Raw genomic sequence first — 12,049 nt, 5'->3', positions numbered from 1 at the left:
GTGTGTGTGTGTGTGTGTAAATTCACTTATCCTTACCCCAAAGGGCATGCCTTCCAGGAATATCAAGGAAGCATGGCATATCAGGTTGCAATAAGACTAGGCACCTCCCCTCTTGTTAAGGCTGGATAAGGCAACCCAGTCACAGGAAAAGAGGGCCTGTGCTTTTTAAAATTAAGTGTGAGTGCCTGGCATTCATGTGAATGCCAGAGGACAACTTGAAGGAGTCAGTTCTCTCCTCGCACCAATGTGAGTCTAGAACGTAAGGTTTTTCAGGTGTGGCAGCAATCGCTTTAACCTGCTGAGCCATCTTGCCAGGCCACACCTATAGATCTTCAAAGGTTAGACCCAAGAACAATGTCCTTCAGTTTGTGAGCTGTCCTTAAAACCCTATTTCCCTGTAGGAATTAGAGAGCTCAGAAACAGTTTTTCTTCTGCCCGTTGGGCTCACACTGTGGTTCCGAAAGCCCCATTCCATATTAATTCCTCAAAGCCTAACTCAGGGGCCTTGGATCTTCACACTCTCTCTCCGCTCTTTTCAAAGAAACCCTCTTCTGTGTTAAGCATACATATTCTAGGAAACATAACTGACTTAAAGCTTTTCTCTACGGCAACAAATCATTCCAGCTGATATCAGTCTACTGAAGAAAGCAGTACCACTAGCATTCAAAAATTACCTGCAACCATCTATAATTATATATGAGTCGATGAATTTCCAAGTTATCATATCTACTCCTGGCCCAGTGGCTTTAGCGAGTCACTCCTCTTTCTCCGACCTCCCGCCTGGCCAGTACCGTGCACATTCATCTCTCCGGGTGTCAGCCCCAGTTGCAGGATGTTCCTGCAGTACACCAGGTAAGAGCAGAAGGGACCTCCTTGGCCTCTTACAACCTGTCCCTGGTTAGGCTGCCGTTCACCTCAAACAAACTGGTATGGCTCCGAGACTAGAATTCTTCTGGTAGACAGTTGTGGCTCCCTCTCAGAGCTCTGTGTACATAATGACGCAGCCCCCCCGAAGCACAGCACGCTCCATGGGCTCTTTGCAGATGCTCCCTCCCTTCTGTCTCGGAGCACTGATCATTGCAGATAGTCATGGAGTCAGCTATAAACCCGAAGTCATGTTTATCCTTGGAATTAGCCTCTTCCTTTCCAATACACAATCTGCTGTCAAACGTTAACTCGGAATACGAGAACCTGCAGTTTTGATTTTCATGCCCTTGCTTGCTTATACCCCAGGCTAGCCTCAGCCTCCTAAATATTGAGATAACAGTTGTTGTACCACCATGCTCAGTTCACAAAACCACTGGAGACTCGCGATGGGAAGAGCAGATCTCTCTTATGCTTCGAGTGGTTATTTCCTTTCCTCGCAGGAGGTGCATGGGTCTTTCTTTGCTGTTCACACCCTGCTATGGTCAGGAGCTCTCTGCTCCAGCATAGCAACACCCAATCCCTGAGCCAGGCTCGCCTCTCTGCTGCCGCTGCTCAGTCCCCTCTACCTCTAAGTCTCAGATCCACATCAGAGTGTGTATTAACAGAAAACTCTTCCTAGGCCACTTCATGCTGGCACGGAGTGACTGGTGTCGGGTTTGTGCTTCTGAACCACACAGGAAGGAATCAGAGAAGGGGACTGAGGTGTACGGCATCCATGCATATATCAGTGCATTTAACCTGCCTTTGAGCCACTCACTCACTAACACACTACACTGGACAGGTGAAGACTGAGAACCTGTGGCTTACTCGATTAAGCAAACATTTATTGTGCCTGATTATCAGGCACTGGGGATACAAGGACCAACGGCCGGCACAGTCCATAGGATCTAGCCTGGGATGACCCAAACAGCAGAAATGAAAGGCTTTTCTGTAGGCACAAGGTCATTGTTCTCTGTGTAAAATCTGCCCTTCTATTATTCAAAGGCTGATTTCCCTATCCCATGACAATCCAGACACAGCACTGTAATGTTTAAGAATCTCCTGTCTCAAGTTTGTATAAACGATGCTCACCAGGTATTCTCTGCCTTGTCAGTAAAATCTGGAAAGGCCAATAACTAGGCAAGAGAAAGAATAGGGCGGGACTTCATCCAGCCAGGGGAGAAGGGAGAGGAAGAGAGGATTTGACGTGAGGCAGGAGTCCAGAGAGACATCAAAACAAAACACACCACAAGCCCAGAGAGCCAGACCAATACAAAAATGCCAGGATCTCAGCGATTTGGGCTGTGAGGTAGCCAGATTGGATTAGAGGATTAAAATGGAATTTTAATACCTAGTTATTGTACTTTTAAGTTGAAAATAAATCTTGGTCTCTCTGTGTTGTTATTGGGGACCTAGCCAGGATTAAAAAGAAAACAGCTGCTGTAATAATTTACTGCATACGTTTATATTAAAATTACCATTATACCTTTGACTGGTGAAGAGGGGCTCTGCGGCTGTTAAAGGGGGAAGAAGGGGCTATCTCCCATATTGGAGTTAGAAAAGATGTCCCTGAAAACAGACATTTTACCTAAGTCATGATGCTCTTCGTGGGGGTGAATGGCAAGAGGCAGAAGTAAGATTGTAACATGTCTGAACCTCGCTTCAGTGTGCTTCATGTCTTTGTTGGTAAAGGCTTGCAGCAATGTTATTATTTCAGCACAGGATCCACTACATTTCTTCCTCCCTAAAGACCGTAGGTACCTGAGAACATCGGGCCCATCTCCTAGTATGTCACACAGTAAGACAAGTAAATGACCACTAGGAGTTCGGCCATATTCAGCATGTGTACGCTGAATGTAACGCGGTATGAAGCTTCCTGTGTTTGGCATGGATTGGGAGAATACCTAGATCACACACTGTGTTCTTTCTTTAACCTGCATAGACCAAAGCCCCCGGAGAGAGATGCAAGAAGTGTTCCTTTCTTCCTGACACTCAGTGGTTCTCTGTCTAGTGGGAACACCTCCTCCAACAAATCCACATGTCCTAATTCTTCCCAACCAATCACAACTGGGACAAAACATTCAAGCATATTAGCCTATGGGAGCCATAATCATTAAAACTACCACACACCAGAACCAGTACACCCCAACAAAGTCAAGTGTGCATGGGTAAAAAGGCATGGCCGCCTCCAGGGGAGAATATGAGGTCTTCCAGGCAAATGGATGTCATGTCTGAACTGGATAGATAAATGGTAGTTAGCCAGGGAAAGAGGGTAGCGATGGATTGGGTGTAATTAAGCCAGCCTGTGCAGAGTCTCAAAGGAAGAGAAAGGATGGCCTGTTTGGGAGCCACACATTCCTATAAGAGCCAGGAAGGTGATTGCAGGCCAGACTCTGCTGTTTCTCCATCTTCCCTAATTTCTCTTGTCTTATACATGATGACATCCTCCATTTTTTCCCCATCTTTACTTAGTCAAATGGAAGATGTTTTCTAGTCTAAAAACAGCAGCCCAAACCCCTTATCATACCAGTTGGCAAGCGATACTTGGCTCTCCCCTCCCCGAGAGACAACTGGAAGGGGTGGGGATGAACACTGGAGATCATTCTTCATGGCCTCCTGAGAGGAGGGCTGTTATTTAATTCCAAGTGGTCAGTGGCTCCAGATCCTGTTCCCCCTATCCCCGCCCCAAAGAAGCAAGTAGCTTGGATTCTTGGCAAGAGGGTAAAGCATTATAAACAGTGCCTTAATTCAAGAGACAGTCGGTGGGAAGGAAAATGAGAAATGCGAGGGAGGAGGAGGAGGGAGAGAGAGAGAGAGAGAGAGAGAGAGAGAGAGAGAGAGAGAGAGAGAGAGAGTCAGTCAGTCTTAGCTGACTCAAGCCTACAGACCAAATGAAATGTGTTCTCATGGCGCAGGGTTCCCGGTGTTTCCACCATTTGCCCTGCTCATTGTCCCCTAACGGCCCTTCTCTCCTTACTTTCCAGAAAGAGATGACAACCAGGATGTGTCACTAACACTCCACCTCATCTTCTGGAAGAAAGGAACACTGTTTCCACCAGGAGGCCCCATGGGACAGAAAGTGGCCCTCCATGGCTGAAAGCGATCCCGACTTCCAGGAGCAGGAAAGCCCCACAAGGACCTCTGAAAGACATCTTTTACCCACTTCTCGTGCTCTTAACCCTCTAAGTGCTGCTAGCCAGGACCTGTGGGCCATGTAGACCACAGCATGAAGGACCAGCCTTAACCCCTTGGGCCGAGGACAGTGCAAGAGAGGCTGCTGCACTTCCGCCCACGTCACACTTCTGCCTGTGACCTGCCCGCTAGGCTTTACTGGAATTCAGGTTTTGAGGCTGAGGGGTTTGTTGTGGTGGTTCTTTTCCACTTCCGTCTTCTTGACTAACTTCTCTGTCACTTATTTTTCGAAGTTCTAAGCAAACGTGGAGTTCCTATCCCATCTCTCCTCCACTCCCTGCAGGTCTCTGGGCCTGTGGCTTAACCTTACATGGGGCTTGGAGCTGGGGAAAGCCTGCAGTTCCTCTGGCAGCATCCATGCCGTTTCCCTCATGGGCAGTTTCACCAGGGACCACTTTCTTGATGGGCTACATGATCCGTACCCGAGACAGGCCGTTCCCAGGCTACCCTCTGGGACAAGTCTAGATACAGGAAATAAAGCTGGTGTGCGATCTGTTTACCCTAGTCAGGATGTATTCTTTGTAGCCACAGTCATTTCTAGATGCTTCCATTAAAGATAGACTTTCCCATTTCCCAGAAGAGAGGAAATAAAGTTTTTAAATGACCAGTAAGATCCTTGAGCCAGATTAGTGCAGTGTTTGTTCTTTATTAAGGGGTAGTGAGTCTTGGCTGATCCTACATATTATATTATGGGGGCTTCAGTGACAAGACAACAGACATTTGGTACATGTAGATTAAATATTTGTAGCCTTCCCAACTGACCCCTCCATCCTATTCCCCCCTCCTATTTCCCCCCCCCCTCTTCCCATTCTCTCATTCTCTCCCTCCCCTCCCCCATCTCTTTCCTCTTGTCCCTCCATCTCCCGTACTATATGACACAGAGTGCATTTCTTTCCAGTGGGTGTGCTATAGTCAGTCACCAAGGCCTTCCTGCTCTCCGTTCAATCTGTCCCTTCCGACCGTCAAAATAGCCATGCTGTGCTCTCTCTGCCTCTGGAAGCTTTAGCGAATGAAATGTTGCCTTCTCAGATCCCTTCGCAGAACTGGTTCTGACCACTTGACTAAGAAGTACCCACACTTCCTGTGATATTTGATTTTAATAAAGTATCTGTTGGTGGAGGGAAGCAGACATGAATGTATTCTTACAGTTGATGTAATAACAAAAGATGACTAAATTAGTCTGATGTTATTTAGTGTACATAATGTGTTAAAGCCATTTGTGGCCACCACAAAAGCCCAGAAAACGTGACATCTCTGTGTAAATGAAGACGCAGACCGTGCGGACTGTCTCGAAGATGCTGTCTTCTGAAGACCAATGCTACTACTGCTATGTTGCTGGCTTGTTCCAACCTACAGGGACATTTTTCTTTTCTCTCTAAGTAACTTTTAGAGGCCAAGATAGGCAATGGATTTTGGGGTTTTTTTGGTTTTTGGTTTTTTGGGGTTTTTTTTTGGGTGGGGGGTTGGTTTTTGGTTTGTCAATATCACTTTGGGCTAAAAGTATTATCTGGCTGCCCTGAAGGTCCAGAGGAAAAAGAGTCTTGAATTCCTGACCCAGGCTATACATAATACCACACGGGTGTGCAGGATGGTGGGGCTGAGAAATGGCAGACCATTCCACGTGGTCTTGGCGTGTCTCTGCAGCTTTGTACCTTGCACAACTGCAGGACTCATGCAGTTGGAAGTAGAGTATTCGCTTGCGTTTCAGTGATGCTTAGTCAAGAAGGAAGACATTTGTCATTTCTAAAGTTATTTTCTGTCAACTATTTGGGTATGTGAATGGGAAATTTCCATCTAGCTTAAAACATCCAGATTTTTTTTTTAATTCTTGGAATTATCTTCTTTGGCTTCTATTGCTAATTGCACTAATCAGCTCTTAGAGTAAAATCTGGCCACCTGCTCTGATTTTTAAAGTATGAGGTATTCATTCATCCTATAGAACTTTGTTTGGCAAATTCTAAAAATAAATCTTCAGTAGCTGTCCATAAGCCTTTGGCCAGACCTGATCTTCACACATCTGTAGTGCGAATGGGAGATTCTTGCAGCCTTGAGGACAGCCCCAGGCCTGGTTCTGTCTCCTAACTTTGTCCTTCCTCCTTCTCTACGTTCATCTTAACTCTGGGGAAATGCAAAGTTGAAAGATTAGCATGAGCACCCTGGGCTTGAGTGCACCAAGTGTTAGCGTATCACCTCGGTTTCTTTCTTACTGTAAGTGAGCTCACTGCTGAACCATCAGGAAATAATAATAATAAACATCATCATCATGTTTGAAAATGCTTTCTCATACCCCTCCTGTTAGTAATCAGAACATTACCCTATCCGTTTTCAGTGTCACCAGGACCAAAGGGCATTAACAAAGGGCACATTTGGTTGACAATCCGTGGTTCAAATTCAAACTCTGCCTCAAAAAAATTCTTTGTAGTTGATTTTCTTTTATACAAAAATAAATCTACATGTAATCAAAAACTACACATTGCACTTACTTATCATCATCTTCATTTCCATTCATGTATTATCCTCTCTCTCTCTCTCTCTCTCTCTCTCTCTCTCTGTGTGTGTGGGGGAGGTCTGTCTTTCATGACTGGCATTACTAAACAATGCACACTGATTTGAATATGAAATGTGCCCACATTCTGAAAGATTACTATTATCATTATTTATTTGCATGCACTCACACATTGTTCTTCCTTTACCTTAGTGTCTTCTCATTTAGACCCATGCTTTATTCATTGAGCTCAGCTCACGTGAGATTCTCTGTCTCTGTCTCTGTCTCTCTGTCTCTGTCTCTGTCTCTCTCTCTCTCTCTCTCTCTCTCTCTCTGGTTTTTCGACACAGGGTTTCTTTGTTTACCTTAACTTTCACAGTTGGTTGTGTCTCTCCAAAAGAGATGATTAGGAATGAAATGGTTTGGTGGCTTTGGTTTTTGTTTCCCCCCCCCCTTATAATTTTAAAGAAACTATATCCACAAGTCTGGGCACACCCTGAGATCACAAGCATATGTTTTTATCCTAATAGATACTGATACCAACCATCTCATAAGATATTCCAATCTGCCCTCTCAGGAAAAGATATGAACTTGGGATGCACGCTGGAAACAGAGCGTTAGTTTCCCTTCTGTTCCCACAAGCACCTCCTCCAGGTTCCCTTACCTCTGGCTTTGGGTTCAGCCAGTGGAAATAATGAAAAGGAAAGATTAAATTACTGATCTAGAGTCTTTTTCTGCTTCCTCGGCTGTTGATCTTCTCTTCCCTGGATGTTTTTTTATTTCTTTTCTTAATTAGGAAGGAACTTCGGAGCTTCTTAACTTATTCTTCCTATCTCCCAACCATGCCAGCCACCTGCTGGGTAGAGCCTATTCTCCTTTTGTGGATATTCAGGCACAGAAGTTCTACAGAATCCTCTGTACGTCCCACTGAGACTTCACCACCTTTGAGACCCAACCCATCCAACCCAAGCCAAATAGTCCCTTTGAGCTCCAGCCTTTGTCTCATGCCATGTTATTTAGGAAGGTCCCGAGATGACACAGTGGTAGCACATGCTTAATAATGGCAGCTTCATTTGTACATTAGGGAAATATCTGAAGCCTAAACCAGCGGTCCTTCAGCCTTCCTTCAGAATCGCCCCAATTGTGTCATCTTCTCAGAAGTTTTCCCATTTCACCATTAAATGTTCCTCTTGCTGAACTGGGAACTCCATAGTTCTCCCTCTGTCTGTGTTACAGACTTTGCACACTGTGAACCCGATGAGTTATCTCAAGCCTTCTCCAGACCCTGGTATGTTTTTTGCTAGTCTTGGCTGTAAGAGAAACCTTTGGATTTTCTTACCTATTTCAGTTGACCATATGGAAATCTTTGACTAGGTTATGTTGACCTTCCTAAGTTTCCTTCTTACTCTTAACAACCTCATCACAACCTCACGCTGTTTGGGTTTCGTTGAGATTTGATTTATTCCAACCCACCATTTACCCAGTCCATTGTCACTGATGAAAGCACATTACTTCCAATAGTTCCTTAGCCTAAAGGACACCACACTAAGGAAAAGAAACACAGCATATCTTCAAAAAATGGCAAAGCTATCATTTGGAGAATAGCGTCATTCTGGCTTTAAAGAAACTAGTGATTCATGACTAGAATTAAACAAAGTATATTTTGGAAGTAGTGATTTTTTTTTCCTGGTTTTAAAAATGTTTATAAAAAAAAAAAAGAACTTTTATAACAAGCTATTTTCCTCTGGACATATTAAGTATGGGTAAAAGATTTTTCAATGATATGTAAAGGTTTGTGTAACACAGAGGATGAGTCATTTCTAATGAAGCAAGCTGTTTTACTGGCTTCTAGTTCTCTGCTCTCAGAGTTTCCTTGTCTTTTCTTAAATACATCTGGAAAATGCTAACTATATTTTTGTGATTCCACTTGTGATTCACTTGGGGGCTTGACTGTAAGAAAGCAGACTAACATAATTAAATCAATTAAAAGAGCTAGATAAATCTAAAGAATATTTATGAAATAAATTTCTGTGTGAGCTTAAGAATTCAGAGGTCATGAATAAATGCTACATAAAACCATCTTCTAGTCTGTCGTCTTTGCCTGCCTCGTTTAGCAGAGTCTGTCGCCTTGCCGTGTTCCTACGAGGGGTCAAGGGAGGAAAACTGTGGACTTTACAAAAGCTAATCCAAATTGTTTTTGAAAGCACACATGAACACACTCACATTTTAACTGGTCATTCAGGTTAGTTCCAGCTCAGGGGTCTCTGGGCCCTCTTTCTGAAGTACATAGTGTCTTCAGTAATCGGGACCTACATTCACACTCTGGGGCCAGGCATGGTGGGGTAGGGGGTGCAACCAAGTGCAATAGTAATAGACTGTTATTTTGGGAGTCTCTTGGACAGCCCTGGCTAACAATTCAAAAGAGGGCTTTCCGTGACTGGTACCCGGATTCGTTAGGTTGTCTTTGGCTCTTGAAGGGAACACCGTCAGCCTCAATAAGAAAGCTTCTTTAAACTATATGTTTGCATTTATACACAGAATTGTATAGATCGTCTAGGTATATACAAATCCATGTTTTAAAACACTATGATAAAAACTATTTACCATATATATTAATATATAATATAAATATATATTATATATACTAGTTAATAATATGGTTCCTTGTGGCTTTTTCAGACAATCTTGTTATTATCTTTCCTGCCTCCCTCCTCTATATTTATGTCTACCTCCTTCTGAATTTGCTTCCCTCCCTCTCCCTGAAGAGCCTCCTTTTTCCCAGATCAGAACACTGCTATCCCCCTCTTTATTGCTCCTCATCCCCCTTATCCAGGCACTGGTCCCATTTTACTTTCCTGGTTTCTTGTACTACATTGCTAGTTCAAGGCCAGTGTGGGATATAAGAGAACTTATCAACAAAGAAAAGAAGGTGTAAGAAATTGAATGTTGTACTCCCTTTTTGATATGATGCTTAGAGTTCAACAGATGTAGACAAGCGGGAGGTATTGGTCCCCTCCTCTCCTAGCTTGCACCTAGTGCCTGCTTGTCTCAGAACTCTGAGATTTAGAAAGTTCTATGTGACTGAGCCCAGCATAGGAAAAGGGAGATGGCAGCCTCCAGTTCTAAGTTGTTCAATGAATGGGGCTTTGTGTCCTAGGCCAATAAGATGAGGTGTTTGGGGATGAGGCAACTTCTGGCCTATAGGAGAAGAAAATAGGAACTTCTCCTAGTCATAGGATTTTATTTTTCTTATAAAAACAACATTTAATTAGAGCTGGCTTACAGGTATCCAGTATCAATATATCACAATAATCCAGTATCATCAAGGCAGGAAGCATGGCAGCATGTGGGCAGCCATGACACTAGAGAAAAAGCTGAGAGTTCTACATCTTGTACCAAAGGCATCCAGGAGAAGACTGGCATCCTCAGGTAGCTAGGAGGAAGCTCTGTCCCCAACTGTAGGATTTTAAATTCTGCTGCCTGGCTCCAGGTCAGTATACCACAGTATACCACAGGCCATCTTTTACTTGTTTTCTATGCTGGTGTCCCTTTCTCCAGAACTATGTAGCAAAACCCACTTCGTGTTCACGTCTCTTGAATGTGTTGTTACCTTATTCCCAACAGAGGAAAGAATAAAGGGAGGGAGGGAAGGTAAAGAGAGACAAAGGACTATCTTACCTCTTTTCTCTGTAGTCTTGGGAAATTTTTAATGACTTCTGAGGTGGTTTGAAAGGAAATCTCCCACATAGGCTCACAGGGAGTAGCATTATCAGGAAGTGTGGCCTTTTTGGAGTAGGTGTGGTCTTGTTGGAGGAAGCCTGTCAATAGAGTCAGGTGTGGAGGTCTCAGAAGCTTAAGCCAGGCCTAGTGGGATTAATAACTCTCCCTGCTGCCTGCAGATATGGGTGTAGATCTCTCAGCTCCTTCTCCAGAACAATGTCTTCTTGCACCCTGCCATGCTTCCTGCCCTGACAATAGTGGACTAAAGCTATGAACTGTTGGCCAGTCCCAGTTAAAAAGTTGTATTTATAAGTGTTACTGGGGACATGGTATCTCTTCCCAGCCATAAAAATCATAACTAAGGAAATTTTCATAGAGTATCTGGAATACCAAGCGCCAGTAAGAATTTTTAAAACAGATGAAGAACAGATTCCAGAGCCAGCTAGGTGACCTTCATTCTCCGTCCTGTCCTCCGATTCCAATTCCCCAGTATTATCCCCAGTTTCATAGCAGATCATCTGCTGCAACCTCTCCTTCCTCTCTGCCTGCATCCCTAGGGGACTAGCAGATATTCTCCTTAAGCATCCCTCCCCTACCCCATCCCTTTGTCTCAGCTGACAATACCAAGAAACACTCCCTGGAAACCTGCTGGATACACTCAGCATGGAATCAGGTAGGCATCTTCGCTCTCTCCCCTGTCTTCCAGTTCTAATCCCCCAGACTCAACCCTTCCTTTATATTAGACCACCTTCTTCTCTGCCACCATTCCCAGGGGACTACCCACATCCTCTTGGCACACCTGACACTCTTGGCACCACCCCACTTAGCTCATCCCAATTCCTTCCTGTCAGTTTTCAAACCTAGACCTCAGTGACTGCACATGGCAGGGGCTCAGAAGCATTCCCTACCAGGCAACCCACATCTCTCACATTCTCATAAGATCAAGAGAGAACAAAAGAGATCAAGAAACAGGAAACCTACTCAGCAAAGACAAAATCAGATATCAACATCTATAATCGTCATCATTCCAAACCCAGATGCCTACATACCAGTGTTAAAACACAATCAATTACAGCCAGGTCAAGGTGCCACTACTAGGACCTAGCAACCCTACTGGAAGACTCTGAAAAAGGCAAGATAGTTGAAGCATAAGACAAACACTTCAAAATAGCTATTACAAATATGCTAAAGGACCTAAAGAGGATAGGACTGAATCTAATAATGAAATATATGAAAACACAGTAAAATGAAATGAAAACAAAGTTTTAATACATGAAAGCAGAAATGGAATCTCTAAAGAAAACCCAAGCTGAGATAAAACTGGAAATGAAAAAATGTAAAATCAAAAAAAAAAAAAAAAATCCCAGACATAAGCTTCACTAACAGAATACAAAAGATAGAAAAGAGAATCTCAGAGACTGAAGACAAAGAAGAAATGGATACCCCAGTCAAACAAATGTTAAATATTTTTAAAATCCAGGCATATAACATCCAGGAAATATGGGACACTATGAAAAGGACAAATTTATGAATAATAGGAATAGAAGAATGAAGAAGAAGAGGAAAGGGAGAAGAGGAGGAAGAGGCACAAAAAGGAAAGTTTATAGCACAAAGTGCCTGCATAAAGAAATTAGAAAGTTCTCACACCAGCAATTTTAAATTACATATGAAAGCTCTAGGGGAAGAAGAAGAAGGAGGAGGAGGAGGAGGAGGAGGAGGAGAAGAAGAAGAAGAAGAAGAAGAAGA

General features: G+C 43.6%; 1 protein-coding gene across 4 annotated transcripts in view; it reads left to right on the top strand.

Moving 5' to 3' along the window:
- Mob3b (MOB kinase activator 3B) overlaps positions 1 to 8,662 on the top strand; it is a 194,867-nt gene extending 186,205 nt beyond the window's left edge. For all 4 annotated transcript variants that reach the window (XM_021159739.2, XM_029476414.1, XM_021159740.2 and 1 more), the window contains exon 4: positions 3,891 to 8,662. In XM_021159739.2, coding sequence (XP_021015398.1) covers positions 3,891 to 3,920 — 30 coding nt within the window. In that variant the 3' untranslated portion in view covers positions 3,921 to 8,662. The remainder of the gene's footprint in view (positions 1 to 3,890) is intronic.
- The last annotated feature ends 3,387 nt before the right edge of the window (positions 8,663 to 12,049 follow it).

The sequence above is a fragment of the Mus caroli genome, chromosome 4, assembly GCF_900094665.2.
Source record: "Mus caroli chromosome 4, CAROLI_EIJ_v1.1, whole genome shotgun sequence".
Classification (NCBI taxonomy): domain Eukaryota; kingdom Metazoa; phylum Chordata; class Mammalia; order Rodentia; family Muridae; genus Mus; species Mus caroli.
Note: the sequence above shows the minus strand (reverse complement) of the source record. Positions and strands in the feature narration are given on the sequence as shown.